The sequence below is a fragment of the Cnephaeus nilssonii genome (assembly GCF_951640355.1).
Source record: "Cnephaeus nilssonii genome assembly, chromosome: 6".
Classification (NCBI taxonomy): Eukaryota; Metazoa; Chordata; class Mammalia; order Chiroptera; family Vespertilionidae; genus Cnephaeus; species Cnephaeus nilssonii.
The window spans coordinates 45,124,100-45,142,832 of NC_137077.1; the positions used below are offsets into that span (position 1 = coordinate 45,124,100).

The 18,733-nt window shown below is 40.0% G+C and overlaps 1 protein-coding gene across 2 annotated transcripts; it reads right to left on the reverse strand.

Moving 5' to 3' along the window:
* Nucleotides 1-826: 826 nt before the first annotated feature.
* SLC38A2 (solute carrier family 38 member 2) lies at nt 827-14,721 on the reverse strand. Of its 2 annotated transcripts, none has more exons than XM_079775886.1 (16): nt 14,415-14,721; nt 13,033-13,246; nt 12,678-12,759; nt 12,410-12,525; nt 9,771-9,844; nt 9,577-9,669; nt 9,375-9,456; nt 7,901-7,983; nt 7,418-7,476; nt 7,175-7,327; nt 6,475-6,554; nt 6,266-6,366; nt 5,564-5,688; nt 5,067-5,211; nt 4,857-4,954; nt 827-3,831 (listed from the first exon to the last, which is right to left on the reverse strand). In XM_079775886.1, exons 2-16 carry the CDS (start codon nt 13,146-13,148, stop codon nt 3,745-3,747), a joined length of 1,494 nt encoding a protein of 497 aa, XP_079632012.1. In that variant the 5' UTR covers nt 13,149-13,246; nt 14,415-14,721; the 3' UTR covers nt 827-3,744. The 2 variants fall into 2 exon arrangements, with proteins under 2 accessions (XP_079632012.1, XP_079632011.1); XM_079775885.1 differs by having other exon boundaries at nt 13,033-13,250; nt 14,415-14,720.
* Between the last annotated feature and the right edge of the window lie 4,012 nt (nt 14,722-18,733).

Genomic DNA, 18,733 nt, shown 5'->3' on the forward strand with positions numbered 1-18,733 from the left:
AAGAAAATTAAGAAGAAAAAAAAGTCTGACACACAACCCTACCCTTTTTCTCATGGGCATCTTAGTTGCACATGGTAGGTGTTCAAAGTTTCTCAGATGAGTAACTTTGTGGCTCAAATCCTGCTGCACTTTCTAACCACAAATTTCTTCCCACTTGACCAAGGTTAATCAGGGGTGTTTCTTGCAGAATCCCCTTGCCTTTGGAACCACTCCCAAGCACACCTGCTGTTCTGTGGTAACCCCGTTTTGTTTCCACTGTGGATAGCTCACTTTAGGAGCCCTAAACAGGTCTTAAACTATGCTGTGTATCTTAGTAATCCTCTTCACTAGGTGTCACTAAGGTCCATCTACATACCCACGTCTTTTTCAGTCCTCTCCAGCATTTCCTCTCCTTTGCTAATTCACCAAAGAACTAATCTGACTTCTTGCAGGAGTTTCAGCACCCCTTACACTGTGCATCAGATATCACCTGGGTAGCTTTCTGTGAAGGGGTGGGGGTGGGTTGTGGACAGCCCTCCAGACCTGTGGACTCCTATTGAAGGCACTTGTTCCAGAAAGCTAATCTAAAGCTCTCCAGGTGACTCTGATGCACTATTGGCCTACTTACAGCAGGTTCAAACCTGGGTCCTTGAGATGACTTTTTTTTTTTTTTTTTCTACTGTCAATTTACAATCTTTCAGGAACTTAAAAGCAGAACTTTATTCCTGACCATTTTTTTTCCCTTCATCATTATAATCAAATCAATATGGACCTATATGCTAGGTGTTGTCCTTACAAAATACATCAGCCACTGCTGATCCTATTACCCCAAAGAAAACACTGCTACTCAGGATTAAGCATGTATTTATTTTAGTTCAGTTAAAACATACATTGTTTCATTGAAACGGTGTAGCACTCTTTGCCAACAAGTCATACTGGAATTGTTGGCCTCTAACAGTACAAGGGGGTTTTTACACTATATACATAAGATTAACACATGTAGGTTCTCAAAGGTCTTTCCTTATACTAGATCACATTTGATTTCATTACACTAGATCACATTTTGATAACTACTGCATTTTGAAAATTTAGATCTTTTTGAAATTTAAGAGATCTAAATTTGCACCAAGTTTTCATGAAAAAAAAAATAATGCTTAAACCAGTCTGTTTATTGCAAATACAATTTAAACAATATTTAAAATTTTTAGTGTTTACACAATTTATCAATTTGTTTATATTGACATCTCTGTACAGGTAATTTTGGGACAATTCTTAGATATACATAATGTGAATTCATCAAAATGCAGTTAAGAAAGTTACAGGAATATATACATTTGAACCCAAGACCCAAACCTGACCCATGGAATTATATACAACCTATTTACAAATACATATGGACAGACAATGTATGTACATAGATTATCATAAATATTGAAAAATAGGTTAGCTTTAATGGATTACTGCTGTTCTATAAATAACATTACAGTTATAACTGAAACATCCACGGAAGACAGTAATGCAAAATGAGGTGACAAGACAGTGGTTTTAATACTGAAGACTGCTTATTAATGGGAATTCACTGTTCAGGAACCTCAGGACAGACAAGATAGCTCCAAGAAAATCATGCAATGGAATTTATCCTAAGCAACTGATTTTGAACCTCAAACAGCCAAAGAAGATTGGATGAGCCTCCCCACATTGATTAGCTGTGAGGACTTTTTTTCCATTCTTTCCTGGTTGATGGGGTATTTCTTCCCCTAGGAAAGGACGTAAACTTTTACTTGGTATTCTCCGATAGGCCTTAGATCCAAAATCAGCAATTCTTTCAGGAACTCCAGCAGAAGTACCAATTCTTGCTCTGAACTAAAGGCGAGGTTCTGGATTCGAAGGGAGTACCAAAGCCCAATTAAATGAAAGCAGTGCTGTAGAATCTGCCTTCTCACTGCCTTTCTAGGTGGTCCCCAATTGCTTATTTTTGTAGAAACAAACACAAATGGACCATTGGTTTCACCAAAGTAGCACTACAAGACGTCTTCCAGTTCCACAAGGGTCTTTAAGTACAGACATATCTGATCTATAAGCTAGTCACATATAATACAAGAATGTGTAACAAAAACCATGTCTGCCCCATTTCTGGCCCTTGCCTAGAACTAAAAAATGTTTAGTTCAAGAGAAATCCTTAACAGCCAGATGACCAATTGATGATTCCATTATTTGCTTCCCTCAACCACTAATGGAATTATGTATATTAGATTTTAGACATTATGCCTGATGAGCAAAGTACCACATTATTTAATAATATATTCACCATACACCGTAACATACAATAAATGTGCTCTTAAAAGCCAACTAGTTTTTTCAGTTCTAACTGGAATTTATATGGAAGGGTGAACATGCAGTTGTACCAACTACTTACACTCAGGTTGCACTGTTTCCCCTAGCTAACCATTTGTTGGATGTAAACAAATAATTCTGTGTTGTACAAGAATGAGATGACATTCCAGTGCAAGTAAGTATTTAGAAAGCTTACTGCATGAAACCCAGTGGCCTATATAAAGAGAACTTACATTATTCCAAATATCGGTGTAAACTGTAGATTAGACCTCTACTGTAGACGAAACATGAACATGACTAAGCCATACAGTATCAAGTAATTCACACTTCCAGTAGTAGATGAGCATTTTGAAAAGTTGTACTCTGGTTAGAATAGTTTTGGCCTTATTGCCATCAAATGCCCATTTCCCGCCGCTGGAAGCAGTGTTAACAAAGGGCTGGCCCAAAAACACAGAGCTGTCAATCCAACTCTGGAAACAGACGCAACTGAATAAACCCTGTTTTACCCAATTGCACTATTTGGTACCTCAAAATTAGTTATTTTACTCCCCACAGAAATATCTGCATTATCTTCCATTCTAATAGACTGAAGCCATAAATATTTGTCTGAATGAACTAAATTATTTGGGAACAGAGAAGAAAAATGATGAACAGGGTTCATCTGATTTGGTGTAACAATAGGCAATCCATTATCCTCCAATGGTGAAGTCTGACATGGAAAAAAAACTATGCTCCTAACTCATAGTACAATTTTTCATTACATCATTTTTCCTAAAAATCATTTTGGATAAAAAACATATTTGGCTTATTATGCCTACAAAAAGGCAATTCATTTCATAATACATTTGTTTTTAAACAATGAAAATTTTTTTTACGGAATTTACTGACAACTGTTTTTTTGGACAATGTTCAAAAAAAGCATTTTTTAAAAGTAAAATAGTGCTTCTGAGGTCTTTAAATATTTTTGGTACAAAAAATAATAGTGTTTTTCTCAATGGTTATTTCAATACTTTGCTGTAAATTAAGAATTGTTTCTCACATCAAATGGTTCCATTAGGCACATTCAAGTAAAACCATAAAATATCCAAGTTTAAACAATGACACAGCCAAACATGTGGCTTGATAAAAGTTAAGAGTTCGTCCATTCTCTGGAATGGAATAAAATTGTCACTTCCATTAACCCGAGACTCGTGGTTTTGTTGTTAATGTCCATTTCTATCATACAGAATAGTTCCTTTAAAAAAAACAAAAAAAAACAAAAAACAAACAAACAAAAAAAAAGAGTTCACTTATTCTGCACTCAGAAGAACCAGCGAGGAATCTGCACTTCAAAAGGAAGTGAAACTGAAAACATTAGGTGAAATTTCATAGTAGTTGAGAGTTGACTCAACACTGGCATCAAATGGACTATTGAAGTTTTAGTAGTGCCAGTTAATGGGCATTGTGTACCCAATCCAGGATAATCAACACCATGCTTCCGATCATCACCACGAAGCCACTCAACAGGAAGAACAAAGCCTGCAATGAGCACACAGAGAACACTGATCAGCAAGCAACAAAATATGTTCCGTTCAACATTTCTCTTTCTACTTTGAAAAATGGGCTTGTCATTACTAAAATTACTGCAGTATTTTACAGAACTACAGTTCCCCCTCGCTAAAGATATTTAAATGGTCTGAAGTAATCAAAGAGTCTTCTATAATATAAAATAACTCTCTGAAACCTTCCAAAATTTCACTATTAAATTTCTTTCTCTCCAATGAAAAGGTAAATCATTTTCTTTGCTGTATAAACTACTTCGTAAAGCAGCACTGGGCTGGATCTTTTCAAAGCAAAAATTGAGGTCACGAAAACAAACCCAAGTCATCCTAAAATGCAGCCCGAGTCAAGGCCAGGTCTTTCTAATGGACAGAAGTTTACTTCTAATCCTACCCACCCTTCAATTACTGCCACTATATACTTAGAGTAAAAAGATGACAGTTGTTGGCTTATAAACAATTCCAGTCCTTTAATCAGATTAGCATGGTAGTAGAGAATAAAAATTGAAAAGCAGTCTTTTTTCCTAAACAGACCCACCATAATCATTTACACTTAATATATCATACCCTTTGAAAAATTAGTTATTACAAACAGTCCCACCCCAAACTTTGCTTTGAAGATGGTTTTTCTTGTTTGACTAAACAACCCCTCTTTTTCTCTTTCATATACTCAAGGCCCATTTAAGTGCCTGTCACACAACAGGCAGCCCCCAAAATACTGGTTCAACAAGTGCTGAACGCTAAGTATCTTTACACTTTATACTCCATCTCTCTAATATCTAATAATTTTCTTGCAATTAAATTAAGCATGTATTAGAAGGCAAACTGTCTTTCACCTCCTTGCCCCCAATCTTTCAACTGTGAAGCACACTGTTATAGAAACATTTACTAGAAACATAAAAGTGAAACTATAACGAATGATAGCTAAGAGACTAAAATTAAAATCAGTTGAGGAATTTGTTATTGGAAGATTATTAGTTTCTATAGCCATAATCTCTTACTCACCCCAATCTTTTGCACAGATTTCATAGACTCTTTCTTAACTAACTTGATATAGAAGGCAGACGGAAGAATAAAAATCAACATAGCAGCTGCAGATGCACCTGTAAAAGAACATTTACCATTTCTTGAGAGTTCAATAAACCACTTATCATCCATTGTTTAAACCTTAAATTCCTGATACTTAAATCAAGCTTGATACTTTCTAAAACTTACCAATGAAACCAAAGATATCTCTAATAGTTGGGACAAAGATGACAAGCAAATTGGTAAATGCCAAGATGGACACTGTAATGAGACCATGACGCCACCAAGTGAAATCTTTTGTTGGACAAAACAACTGAGTTATGGAACTCCGGATCTGCAAAAATAAATAAACAGATAAACAAATTAAAGTTTCAGCTTTAATTAATAAAAAACCCAAATAGAAAATGTATTTAAAACAAGCAGCTATTTAAATAAAATTGTGCCCCTTCCTCTACTGCTGTTTTCTAAACATATGAACACTGAAAAGATCATTTAACACCTTCAATTATGAAAAACATGCCCTGGGATGTTTTAAAAACTTACAAAGTATTTTAAAAAGCCCCCTCAAAACAACCATCAATTCAATATTGCTCTAGTGGGGTTTCCCTTCTCCCAGAAGATAAAAATCTCACAAATCTTCACATTTAAACTCATTCCTACTGAAAAGAGAGCAAGTGATTACTTACTGGGAAAATAACCACTGGAACTGTCAGGGTGACAGCCATTAACACAGCCAAACGGACAATGAGAAGAAGGATATCAGTTCCCAAGACTTTAGAGTATGTGTGAAGCAATTCTGACTCAACATTTTCTGTGGAGAAAGACAAAAAGACAAAAACAAAACTTGAAGTGTGCTGTTTTCTCTGGAGATTGGGTAGAAGATCTAACTTGTGGCAAAATTTACAAAGTTATTATTAGCTACTCACAAAATAACTACCAACTAAGAGGCTAATAAGATTAATTTAGAATTAGGGTTAATGCAATTAAAATAACATTGAAGGAAAATTTTTCTAAATACCAAGTAGAGATTTAGCCACATGACCCCCATTAAAAACAACAGGAGCTAAATAGCTAAATCCCATGATTTGGCTTACAGTCTGCATGTGTTGTATAACTTGAAAGTGATGGGAGGAAAAAGGTAGGATGAACGTTGATAGAAGTGTATCATATAAAAAATGGCATCAAATGACTAATGGTATACTTCTGAACCTGGATTCTAAAAATTACTGATTAAATATACTATAGAAAATTCTAAGCTCTAAATTCAATTTCTTATCACAAATGAAACATACTAAAACAGGTTGAATTTTAAATAGAATTATAGATATTAAAATATCAATTTCATTTCACAATGTGATTCTTTTTTTAAAGAAACAGACATTATTTACCATAAAATGTCAAGTATCCAAAAAGGGCAGCAAACAGGTACATGAGAAACATAGCAAAAAATGAAATCTTGGATACATTCATCATCCTTCTGCGGCTGCGGCTATGTAAATTCAAAGAAAAACACAAAAATGTTTATTAGCAGTAGTTATAGCAGTAATCACATAATTTTTTTCCAAAAAACCTATATTAAAATAGGTATGGCACTCACTCTTTCAGCTCTTCATAAATGGGAAGAATAGCAGGATGACAAACAAATGAAAAAGTCAGAATTGGGACAGCATACACGGTCTGCAAAAGATGTAAAAATGCACTCAATATCCCAATGTAACAAACTCATGTCCTATCAGTTGTGCAACTTATATTTTATATCAACTAATGTTATAATCAAAACCTACAAGAGTTTTCCTTACATAATTAAATTCCAATCTTCTAATTTGTTCACTATGTGTGATCAGTGTCCCAATTTCTGAATGTGTCAATTATTAACGTAATTATATTTCATTTCTTATTCCATTTTAAAAAATATATTTTTATTTATTTCAGAAAGGGAGAGGAAGAGAGAGATAGAAACATTGATGATGAGAATCAATGATTGGCTGCCTCCTGCATGCCCCCTATTGGGGATTGAGCTTGCACTAGGACCTGTGCCCTTGGTTGGAATCGAACCGGGACCCTTTACTCCGCAGGCTGACGCTCTATCCACTGAGCCAAACAAGCTAGGGCTCATTTCTTAATCTACATTAAGACACAAAACGAATACTTTCTTCTCAGTCCTCAGTAATAAGCTAATCATGTTTTCTAAAGAGCAGCTCTTACCCCTCTTCCTTTACCTTGGGAGTTATTTTAAAGTTTCCACCTTTTCTTCCCTAAAATCTTCCTTTCAGACAATGAAGATTATATTTAGTTACCTGTGAGTTGAAGAAAAAATAATGCGGTCTGCAAGAATCATCAGTCGTGTTAAATGCCATATGAGGTACTAAAGCTGTTGGCTCTATGAAGGTGCTGTTTATGTTTACTGCATCTTCAAAAGGACAAGCAATCTCAAATTTCTTGCAAATCACCTGAAAATATATTATTTTTCATTTGTTAAACTGAATGATGTGACAGGGCATATAAAAAAAAATTTCTAGCTTTAAAGAAGTTATACCTACCACAATCAGAAAGAAGAGCATACACAACAAGGAAAGGCCACTGGTATATCCCAAATATCCTAGCAGGGGAAGATAAATGTTAATTTAATGAAATAGGTTTAGGGCAAATATATTTCTTCTACTAAATAAAATAACTCAATTCTGCTAGGAAAACTTCAACATGGCCACAATATTAAGTTTCTAATTCTTACATACTAAGCTATAGAATTAGTTAAAAGTAGTTGTTAATAACTAAAATAAAAACTTTCATTCATTTTGTATTATTATTATTTACAAAGTATAAGATATCATAAAATGTCAACACCATAATTTAGTGCCTTGGTGGTGATCGTGCTAGGATTTTGCAAGACCTAAAGAGGTTTGTATGCTGCAACTCCTAAAGATATGTTTTTAGAGCTTTATAGCTCTCAATGTCTATTAAGAGAAAGCCAATTAGCTAGTGAGAGGGTCATTTCAAGCCTCTTTAGAGATGGGTTTGCTCACCTAAATTTTTCAGCAGTGATAAAGGAAGAATGAGCAGCAACGACACCAGTAGAACCAAATAGTCACCGTTCAGATACCACTGTCTGAATTAAAGAAAAGAAAAACTAGGTCAAAACCAGTCACAAATATTCTCAGAATAATATACACGTCTTCTCATAGGACTCATTTTATATAAGTACTATAAAAACATACACAAAAAAAGATAGGTTTGGAAGTATCGCTTATTCAAAAAGCCTATGAACAGGAGTAAATCTCCAACTTTGGTGGTGCTAGATGAATGTTCACTCAGGTTAGGAATGGGGTATGAAACAGTATAACTTTTGTCCCACTGTTTGCTCTGGGAAGGCTGCCAGTTGATTCATAACATAAAACACTTCTTAAATGCTTGCTACTAATATAGGGAACACAAAGAGGCACTGTTAAGCCAGTAATCTTATCTCTGAGCATTTTTAGAAAAACTGTACACCAAACTTTGTCATGGCTTTGGCTTGTAATTTTTAATGCTAGAAACAAGGAAATTTTAAAATAAGCTACTTTCAGAAATTTGTTAGCAAATGTACATATGAAATACTTCAACAAAGAAATTTTTTCATACATAGACAAAATACATAGGCAAAAACAAAACAAAGCAAAACAGACAAAAACCAATCCCCAAACCCGGACTTATGCCAGATTGTCAAGAGTATATTTTAATACCTTGACCCACCTTAAATGTAAAAATAGTCAAAAGATCCCTTTTGAAGTTAAGAGAAAATACTACCCAGGAGTCCTAAGAGTTCTAGCAATATTTTTCCTTAATCAACTATACCCTCTCTTTTAAATCACTATTTCAAATTCTAATTGCCCTATGAATTCTGCTCCACTCACTTCAGCAACAAAGATCCAACAGAAAACTAGTATCTATAGATCAGGTTACTAAAATAAATTTCTAAAGCATGGAGATAACCACAACACATCTGGATTTTGAGCTAAAGGGCTGCATATAAGTGGGGAAGTAAATTATCTCCCCCATGTTTACTTTAGATAAAAACGTGTTAGTAGCCTGGGATGAGTAACTTTGCTAGAAGGATAAAATGTCTACATCATGGTCATACATTTCTGGTATTACAAATTTTAAATAGATTAAGTTTTAAGAATTTCTAATTTACAAAAAGCAGATAGGAGTCGGTTTTTAACACAATTAAAAGTTGTAGTCCTAACATAGGTTGGGGTGTTATTCAGCTATAATTTCTAAAGAGTAAATATAAAGAGAAAAGTTTAGAAAACCTGTTTCTACATGTAGGCTAAAACTTAAGTTATTCAGAGTTACAGGACTAGCTACCATCTTTGGCCTTTCATTCTCAAAAGTTCTCAGTTTCAACAATAACATTTACAATAATTTGCTGATAATAATTTTGTACCCAACTTTGATAAAATGTATCTAACTATTTTAGACTAGAATTGTTTCTTATGAGTAACCTTACTTAGCACCTACCCAGTTGTATCTTCAATGTTCATTAATGCCTTGATCACCAAAGGTAACTCATATTTCACTATGAAGAGGTAGCTTGACATAGCTGGAGGAAAAGAAATTATACCATTACAAGTGCAAAATGTGGCACGTGACACCAAAAGTAACGTGTCACCACTCTGCTACACAAAAAGTCTACCCAAATCACCTTTTAAAAAATTCTTACCTCCAATATTTTGCATTGTAATCGATCCAGAGGCTGCAAGCTTTCCAGCCATTCCAAATGCCTTGTGTCCCAACTGTTCATATGATAAAGACCCTATAATTTGAAGAACGCAGTAGCGTGAAGCAAGTATTTTATACGGGGAGCAAAATCATACAGGCATAATTGTTTCAGAAATACCAAGAATGCTACCATACCTCCTTCATTGGCAGTCTTCAAAAGGAGATGAACAGAATACAGGGAAAATATTGACACAAATGTCAAGAGAATTCTGATGAGAGAAAGAAAAGGTACAAGGTTATAAACAAGCATAGCTCTATTTAAAGACAATTCTTCAGTGTTGTTATTTGAACATTAAATATGGAACTTGTCCTAATATTTTTGTGCTAGAATATCCTCAAGAATGACACTCTACTGGCTAGTGTCAACATATTCTCTTACCTAGCCCTAAAAAAACTTACATCATATCTCAGGTAATAGAATAGGTTCTACAGTACTAGTAAGGGCAGGAGTTTACCCATTGAACCAAACATGCAGGGAGTTATGGAAAGCCTAGCTTTGAAGTGGTGGAGTTATGAGACTTATAATTTGAATTCGGACACCATTAATAGTTAGCTGCATACTTGCCCCTTGTCTGCACTTTAATAGTTCATTTTACCTGTAAAATGGTGATAATACCTGCCAGGAAACCTAGCCTACAAGGTACTTTTGAGATCCAACTGAGATAGCATAAATCAAAGAAGCAACTAATGTGACAATCTATGGTGTGGAATATAGGCCCAGCATTGTCACAGAGTTAAACAATGCCTGTGCTATTTAGAATACGTAGACTTATTAGTCCAACTGTCTAGGCTATAGCCTCCCTGGAATAGGGTGGGAGACAAAAGAACTGGGACTAAGGTTTCCTAATGTTTCTCTTTAGGGCACAGGTCCTCTCTCATTCCAGCTTTATTTTCCTCCCCCAGGGCAAGCCAAGAAAAATATACATTTCTTTTTAGTAGAAGGAACAACAAATCAAAATCAGGGAAACTCTTAAGAGAAAACTCTAAACTCTGCAAACAAGAAGACAGTCAAATGTTTTTTGATTCTGTTAAGAGCAAACCGAATACAGTACCATATAAGGTCTGGCAAAGAAACTGATGTCTGTTAGTTAAACATAGGTGGTGACATCAAACTGCTCTTCTAACGCCAAATGTTTTATGGGGTCTAATCTGAGGTGGGGAAGGACATCTAAGTAGTCAAAGCTGCTGGTTTAATAAAAAACGGTTTTCAAAGTATGCTGACAAAGCCAGTCCCCCTTTCTTTACACTGAAATGACAGTGAGAGATGCATGGACTTCAGAACCTTGGAGGTTCTCTTTCAACCTCAAGATTGATTCTACTTGATAAGGTGAGCTCCAGAGTAAAATACTGATGGATTAAAAACCACTTTAGCATTCCTGATACTATGTAACCATAATCATCAAACACAGAGACCCTATTAAAATATAAATAATTTCTAAAGCACAAGGCTCATATATCAGAATTGTGGTTTTACTTATGAAACTGAGATGCCATGTAAAATACTGCACTAGAACCCCACTTAAAAACGGCTTCCAGTTTTTATAGTAAGAGTTAGAAAGGATTTCAAATATTTAATAATGATGCCATTCAATTCTCCCACTAAAAACTTTGAAACTCCAGGGGCCTTTCTATGTAAATGTCTGGTCCTTCACTTTAGTAAGAGGTCTCAAAAGCCTCCTGTTAATGAAGGAAGCTTAATTCTGGCTTTCAAAGCTCAAACTGTGCTTAACTTCAGCAGAGCTTTGCAAACATCTGCTTTTCTTTTCATGAACATTTTACTTTGCTGGGAAAATAACTTGAAGAGAAGACACCTGTCAGCTAACAAAATGTCTATCTGTCACAAAGGGACAATTCCATGTTTCTTCATCTGTACAACAAAATCAATCATACATCTTCCACAGAAATTGACTTAGCCAGAAGCCCAAAGGTATTTAAACTTAATACCTATGACATAAACATCATTGAAAATGCACGCTGAACTTTACTGTATTTTTTTGTTTTGTGCCTTTTTTCCTGGAACTAAGGTCCATACTTTCTACTACACTCTCCAAGGGCCAGTGACCCCCCACAATGGTTAAGAACCACTGCTCTAAAATCTCCTATAGCTCCAAAACTCTATTCTAGGTATACATGCTGGAAAGCACAGGAGTAATTAATTCTAACTTGTCAACTAGGAAAAAAAATACCATTTAGAAGCAGGTACTTATTAAAACATTAATTTCTTGCTATGGCATATGGCAATCAGATCTAGAATATTTAAAAACTGCTTTATGACTCACTTTTCTTAAAATAAACCTATTTCAGGTTAGCAAATACCACTACATCATATATATATTTTTTAAATTTTTTGTTTTCCTTAAACATGCAGGGGCCACAGGTCCTTGGGGAGTCTATGCCAATTTACCAAACTGATTTGGAAGTACTATGCTTATTAATATTTTTTTTGCTTCTGATTTTTGCCAAGTAAAATTTCTAACTACCCTGGATTTATTAATACTTCCTTTAAAATATCCACCTGTTAATACTTTGTCTTAACTATTCCCATTGACTTAAAGACTTTAGACTTAATTTTCAAGTTTTAATTGTTGTCCTATTTTTCCCTAATTGGCTTTCTTGATATCATGCAATTATATACCAGAATAAAATGTTTTTTTATTTCTCGTATTTTAAATTTTAAGCAAATGATTTTCAAGTTATAGTTTCTGGGGCCAAAACGCGTTGTATCATCATATTAACTGCCCTGCATGGCAGACTCACTACTTACACATACTTACATAAACAGAGCAATTCCAGTATTAGCCATGGCATAAGAAAGCCCAAGGATTCCACTGCCCACAATCGCATTGCTCAGATTAAATACTGACATTCCAAAGGAAGTAGTACCTGGATGCTACATAGAGGGAAAACGATAACCAAACATATAACAATAATTAAATGGAGAAAACCAGCTTTGGGCAAGATAGATTTGAAATCTAAAAGTAAAACTATTCTTTCACTCCATAAAGCCACAGACACACAAATTATTTATTATTTTTAACTTACAAAGTCCGTTTCATACTTCTTTTTCCCCAAATTCGATTCAAGTAAAAAGTTCTGGTTTTCAGGATCTACATCTACATAATGGCTGCAAAAAAAAAAAAAAAAGAAAGAAAAATCTTAAGTTAGATCGAAATAGACAAGAGAATGCTTTAACACAAAACAGCCCTTTCGTTGCCACACACCTTCATTTAAATGCTTAAGTGTTAAGTAGGAGTCGACTTTCACGCCAGATACTGTCATTGCAATAAGACAACCCGAAGCTCTTTCAGCGATCATTCTCCAAACGCTACAGTAACTTAAAGAAACAGAAGCACAAGCCGCATTTAAAAAAAAAAAAAAAGGACAGAACTTCTCCCACCTTTTCAGAGCGGCTTGCTTGGTGGGGTAGGAGTAGTTGAAGTCGCTGTTGGAACTGTAACTGCTGCTGTCCTCATCCGGGGAAATACTGAATCTTCCCACTTCGGCTTTCTTCATGCTGGGCGCCGGGAGGGATCAGATGCTTCGAGCAACACTGGACGCCTTTTGTCCTTCGCGGTGCACCGCCCGGCGTGTCCGCCCGCCCGCCTGCCTGCCTGCCTGCCGGCGAAGGTAGAGGCGGCGCGTCAGGACCCGCAGCGCCCGCCCAGCCCGGGTCACGTGACGCCGCCGGGCGGCGCAGCGCGGCGGACCCAGCCCCCGCCAGGCGAGTGGAAAAGTACCAGCCTCGCGCGCGCGGGGCGGGGGCGCGCCGAGGGGCGGAAAAGTACAGACGGCGAGCCGCGGAGAACAAAGATGGTCCCACCGCGGCGCCGCGCCCGCCCAGGTCCCGCGCCCGTCGGACCCCGAAGCCCCACAGCACATTTTTAGTATTTCAGCCTTTCCGTGATCCCGAGTCGGAGGACGGGGTGCGGGGAGGTCTGTGGCTTGACTCCCCTGCCTCTCTCTGGTCGTGCCCAGGCACGCCGGGCGCACAGCCCACCCAGGCGTTGGCTAGGTGTGCATGCCGCCCAGGCGCACGGAGAGCTCCCCGTTTCCAGCATTTAAAACAGCAGTGCCGCGGAACCCGTCCTTTCATGCCCTGAGCCCCCAGAGGGGGGGATGCCTCTGCGGCCGTTCGCCCACCGAGGGGGGCGGAAAGGGCAGACGGGAGTCTCCGTGGAGCAGGGGAGAAGGACCGTCCCCGGGAGCGCAGCGGGTTTGTTTACACCGCACGCCCGTGCCCTCGAGCACTCCCGTCCACGGGCATGTGGCTGGCGAGCGCTGGCGCCGCCGGCCCCTCCTATGCCCGGAAAGGCAACTGATGCAATATCGATCGCCGATTGTCAAACGTCCTCTGCCCGTCTTCCCCAATCGTGGCCTCTGCTACACTAGAAACCCAAACCCACCTTCGTGCCCCCAAATTCCAGACACCCTGGATTTAATTATTTTTATTCATGCAAACCAGTCACAAGACTTGCCGCAGCGGAGACGCGGGCCTGGCTGGCTCCCCTCCCCCTAACGGGAGAATGCGGTTCCGCTCCGGGCGGGCACGAGGCCCCCGCGCCGCGCACCCCTCCCCTGTCCGAAGGTGGGCGGCGACCCTCCCCCCCCCCGCAGCCCCCTTGTGGGCCGGGGTTAGGCCGGGGGATAAGGCCGGCCCCGCTAACCGTAAGCGCCTCTCTGCGGGAGGAAACGACCCCCGCAGCTGCCTTCCCGCCGCGGCCCCTCCCCCACTCCCGCCGGGGCCTCGCGCCCTTTGCAGACCACCCCCCGCGCTGTTACCTCGGTGGTCTCCGCTCCTGAATCCCGGAATGTCACGCGAACTCCTTCGGTGGGTTTTTCTCAAACAAAAATCGTCAACAAAACAAAAATCCCTCCCCCCCAAAAAATAAGCAGGAAAAATAATTTTAATAAAAAAGGGAAATGGCAAGTTGCCCCCCAATCGTGCGGCGTCCGCCGTCTCAGGGGAAAGGCGCGAGTGTGCGGGAACGCGTGGTCGGGCAGCGGGGGGTGGTGCGGGGCGAGACGCTCCGGGACAGCGGCGTATGGAGACTCCGGAGTGGCACGGGGAGCGGCGGGTTATAGCGGCCACCCCGAGGACGCGTCAGTGGGCGGGCCCGGGCCTCCGGGTGCTTCTCTTTGTGTATCAACACCACCTGGGCTCCGCCCCCGGCCCGCAGGCCCCGCCCACTGCCCCCCCGCGCCCCTCCCGCCCCCCGGCGCCCCCCCACGCTCCCGGAATGCCAGACCCTTCTCTCTCTAGGTCCCCGGTCAGCCTGGCAAGATCCCCCCCACCCCATGGTTCCCTGTTCATTTCTGCCAGGATTGGTGGCCAACAGATGCGGTTGTCTTTAAGGAATGAAGATTCCCTTCAAATTCCCCTCGGGCCGTGTTACCAGCAGTTTGCTTTCTACTCAAGGCATTTTGGGGGACATATTCCGCGCGCACAACCCTCTCCTGCTTGTTATTTTTATGGTTTACGTGGGGTATTTATTTTTTTTTTCTTGCAAACTTGGGCTAACGCCGGCAGCAACGTTGTCTCCATGGTCAGTTTCTGCTTTCACTCTTTAGCACTATCCCGATTAGTTGGGGTGGCAACTCCGTTTCGGGATAGCCTTTATGTAGGAACGTGGAAAACCCTACCAGGGGAAATGCTACATCCCGAACAACAAGCCAGATCCCCTAGATAGGGGGCCCCGGTTAGGGGGGCGGCTATTCTAAAGAGGTGGTAGGAGTCCCCAGTTTTTACTTCGCACATTTCACTCATTCCACCCTCCCCATCCCCACCCCGATTTGAGAGCACCTCTCGCCCTCCGCGCCTTTCTTTCCCTGTATTTACAAAGGCACTGCCTCCATTGGGATGCTGGTCTGAGACTTCCGAGCCTGATCCTTCCGTTCCAGCCACGATGTGTCTTGCTGAGCCAGGCAACTATGGGGCCCCTCCGCTGTGGAATGCTCGGTGCTGCCGGAAAGGCAGGATGCGTCCTTTGCTGGAAATAAAAGGCCTCTTCTGAGAGATAAATGTTTGTTGAATGAATTAATAAACAAACGAGCTTGACCTACTGCTCTTTTCCTTTTGTGGACGTGGGAGAGGATTGGGCAGGGCATAGAGGAAACGGTTGGGTGTGACGACAATTTTTGCTTTTAATGCCAAGAGCAGGAGGTGTTGAACTGTCTTTTTGTAATGGTTGTTTTATTCATGCTTTCAAAGGCCAAGCTGGGGCATATCTAATTCAAGTGGCTTCCAACTGAGGCCTGATGTGCTTGGGGTTTTGCTGTTATGCTTTGGGCTAGAATGCATGGTAAACAGTGCCCTTACCCACTTTTTGCGAAAGTGTACCACCAAAGTCTTGTTGGTAAGAAGTGTTATGGTTTTGCTTTATGTTCAAGCTAATGTTTTAGAAGAGCAGCATTTTTCTAACTGCAAAACAGGACCGAGCAGTAGAGACTAATGAATTCAGTGGATTACCATGAGTTTTTATTCTTTTTTTTTTAAATATATTTTATTGATTTTTTTACAGAGAGGAAGAGAGAGGGATATAGAGTTAGAAACATTGATGAGAGAGAAACATTGATCAGCTGCCTCCTGCACACCCCCTACTGGGGATGTGCCCACAACCAAGGTACATGCCCTTGACCGGAATCGAACCTGGGACCCTTCAGTCCACAGGCCAACGCTCTATCCACTGAGCCAAACCGGTTTCGGCGAGTTTTTATTCTTTAATGCATAGAATTAAAAACAATCAGTATGCCATGTATGGTGATGCTACTTACTATTCTGTAAAACTTTAATTTGATCATGCATACATCCTATATAATAAAAGGCTAATATGCAAATCGACTGAACGGCAGAACGACCAGTTGCTATGATGCACACTGATCACCAGGGGGCAGACGCTCAATGCAGGGGCTGCCCCCTGGTGGTCAGTGCACCCCACAGTGGGGGGCACCGCTCAGCCAGAAGCCGGGCTCATGGTTGGTGAGCCCAGCAGCGGCAGCACTAAGGACCCCTCAGGGGATGTCTGACTGCCGGCTTAGGCCCACTACTCCCCAGGGGCAGGCCGGGCTGATGGGGGACCCCTCCCCCCCGCCCCCCAGTGCATGAATGTCATGCACCAGGCCTCTAGTACATATATATTCTGAGTTATGACATAAAATGTATTTCTCACTATGGGTTGGTATCAAAGAATTTTGAAAGCTACTAAGAGCAAACCTATCCTAAGACAGGAAAAGTAATCACAAATACTAGTTGTCAACTCTGAATTTTCAGGAATGCATTGTCAAGGTAGATGGTTAGAAGTTTTTATGGGACAGATAGTTATCTTCTGTAGAATTATTTGACTGTTACCACCTGATAAAACAGAGTGGTTTTGTTTCCTGAGGGCAATAACCAGTCCAGTGGACCGTCCCAACTTGTTAAACAGCTGATCTTTAAGACGATTCTCAAAATTCTATTTATCCAACATCTCAATTTCCCTGAATTGGGCTTAAAGACTAAATTTGCTTCTTTCTACCCTCCATTTCCATCCAAATAGTTTTGTTCTCAGGTTGGCTTTCTTTGATCTGGCCCTAGCCTATATTTCTACCTTTATCACTGATTATTCCTCGTGGTAGCCAGCTTCTAAGATAGCTCCTAAAGAATCTCACCTCCTAATATTCCTGCACATTTCTAATCCCCTCTCCTTGAATAAGGGTTGGACCTAGTGAATATTCTATGAAGCGTAGGTGATGGCATGTCACGTCCAGGATTAGGTTACAAAAAGACTCCGGCTTGCATCTTGCTCCCTCTTTTCTCCCTCATTTGCTTTGAGGGAAATCAGCTGCCATCTTTGAACTGTCCTATGGAGAGGCCCATGTGTCGTGGAACTGATGTGCCTGGCAGTAGCCAGGGAGAACCTGAGGGTTCCCCACAATCACATGAATAAGCTTGGAAGCTGACCTTGCTTGGTTGAACCTCAAGATGACTGCAGCCTTAGCAAGAGGGCCCAGCCCTCTCACAGAACAAAGTGATAATAAATGTTTGTTGTTTTAAGCTGCTAGATTTTGGCATAGTTTATTACTTAGCCATAGATAACATACATTCCCCTTTATATACTCTATGCTTTTGCCAAAATGTATTGCTCTGTGTTCTCAATACAAACCATTTCCCATTCAAACTGGTCTCATTGCTTGGCGTGTTCTTCATACCTTCTCTTATCTGCCAGTACTATAAATCTAAACTCTGTCTTGCCTTTGAAGCCCTGCTTAAATATTATACCTTTCATTAATTATTCTTTATTTGATGCTCTCATTAGAAACTTAGCTCATTCTACTTTGAACTTAGTGCTTTATAATTATGTTTTTGTGACACTTTAAAAAAAATCCTCACCTGAGGACATGTTTTCCTTCAATTTTAGATAGAGAGGAAGGGAAGGAGAGAGAGAGAGAGAGAGAGAGAGAGAGAGAGAGAGAGAGAGAGAGAGAGAAACATTGATGTGAGAGAGAAACATCAATCAGTTGCCTCCCATCGGCACCCCAACTGGAGATCAAACCCATACCCTGGGTATGTGCCCTGACCAGGACTCGAACCCAAGACCCATCAGTACTTAGGAGATGCTGCAATCAGTGGAGCCATACCAGCCAGGGATGTGGCACTTATTTTTGTGTTGTTCGTGTCCTAAATTTTATGCTAGGGTCTTTTCAGGGTAAAACCTGGTTAATCACACCCAGCCTGATCACTTATAAAAAGAAGGTACTTTTTCAGTATATGGATGAATTAAATAAGTTTTTTTCTTTATAGCACCTATCACCACCTGAATTATATTTATTTATTTACTTGTTTCTTGGTCTTTCTCACTAGAATGTAAGCTCCATGAGGGCAGGAATTTAATCTGCTTTGATCACTGTCAGCTCCAGCACCTAGAACAGTGCCTAACAATCTATTGCAGGAGTAAATAGTTTTGAATTTCTCTAGGACCGGGAGAAAACACATTATCTAATGCAGGTTTCCACCCCCACTCTCACTCCATCCCCATTCGAAAGTAAAGTATACCTATGAAACTTTTGTAAGCCATTATGGCTTAAAGCAGTGGCTCCCAATGTTGGGCACATGCCCCACAAGG

What these genes read in the sequence shown, in the direction of transcription:
- SLC38A2 (XM_079775886.1), bottom strand. Translation starts at nt 13,148, where the DNA reads ATGAAGAAAGCCGAAGTGGGAAGATTCAGTATTTCCCCGGATGAGGAC. An exon ending in GAAGACTGCCAATGAAGGAG is followed by an intron (nt 9,670 to 9,770) that starts GTATGGTAGCAT and finishes TTCAAATTATAG; the next exon opens with GGTCTTTATCATATGAACAG. An exon ending in AATCTGTGCAAAAGATTGGG is followed by an intron (nt 3,832 to 4,856) that starts GTGAGTAAGAGA and finishes TGCTCATTGCAG; the next exon opens with GCTTTGTTCTTCCTGTTGAG.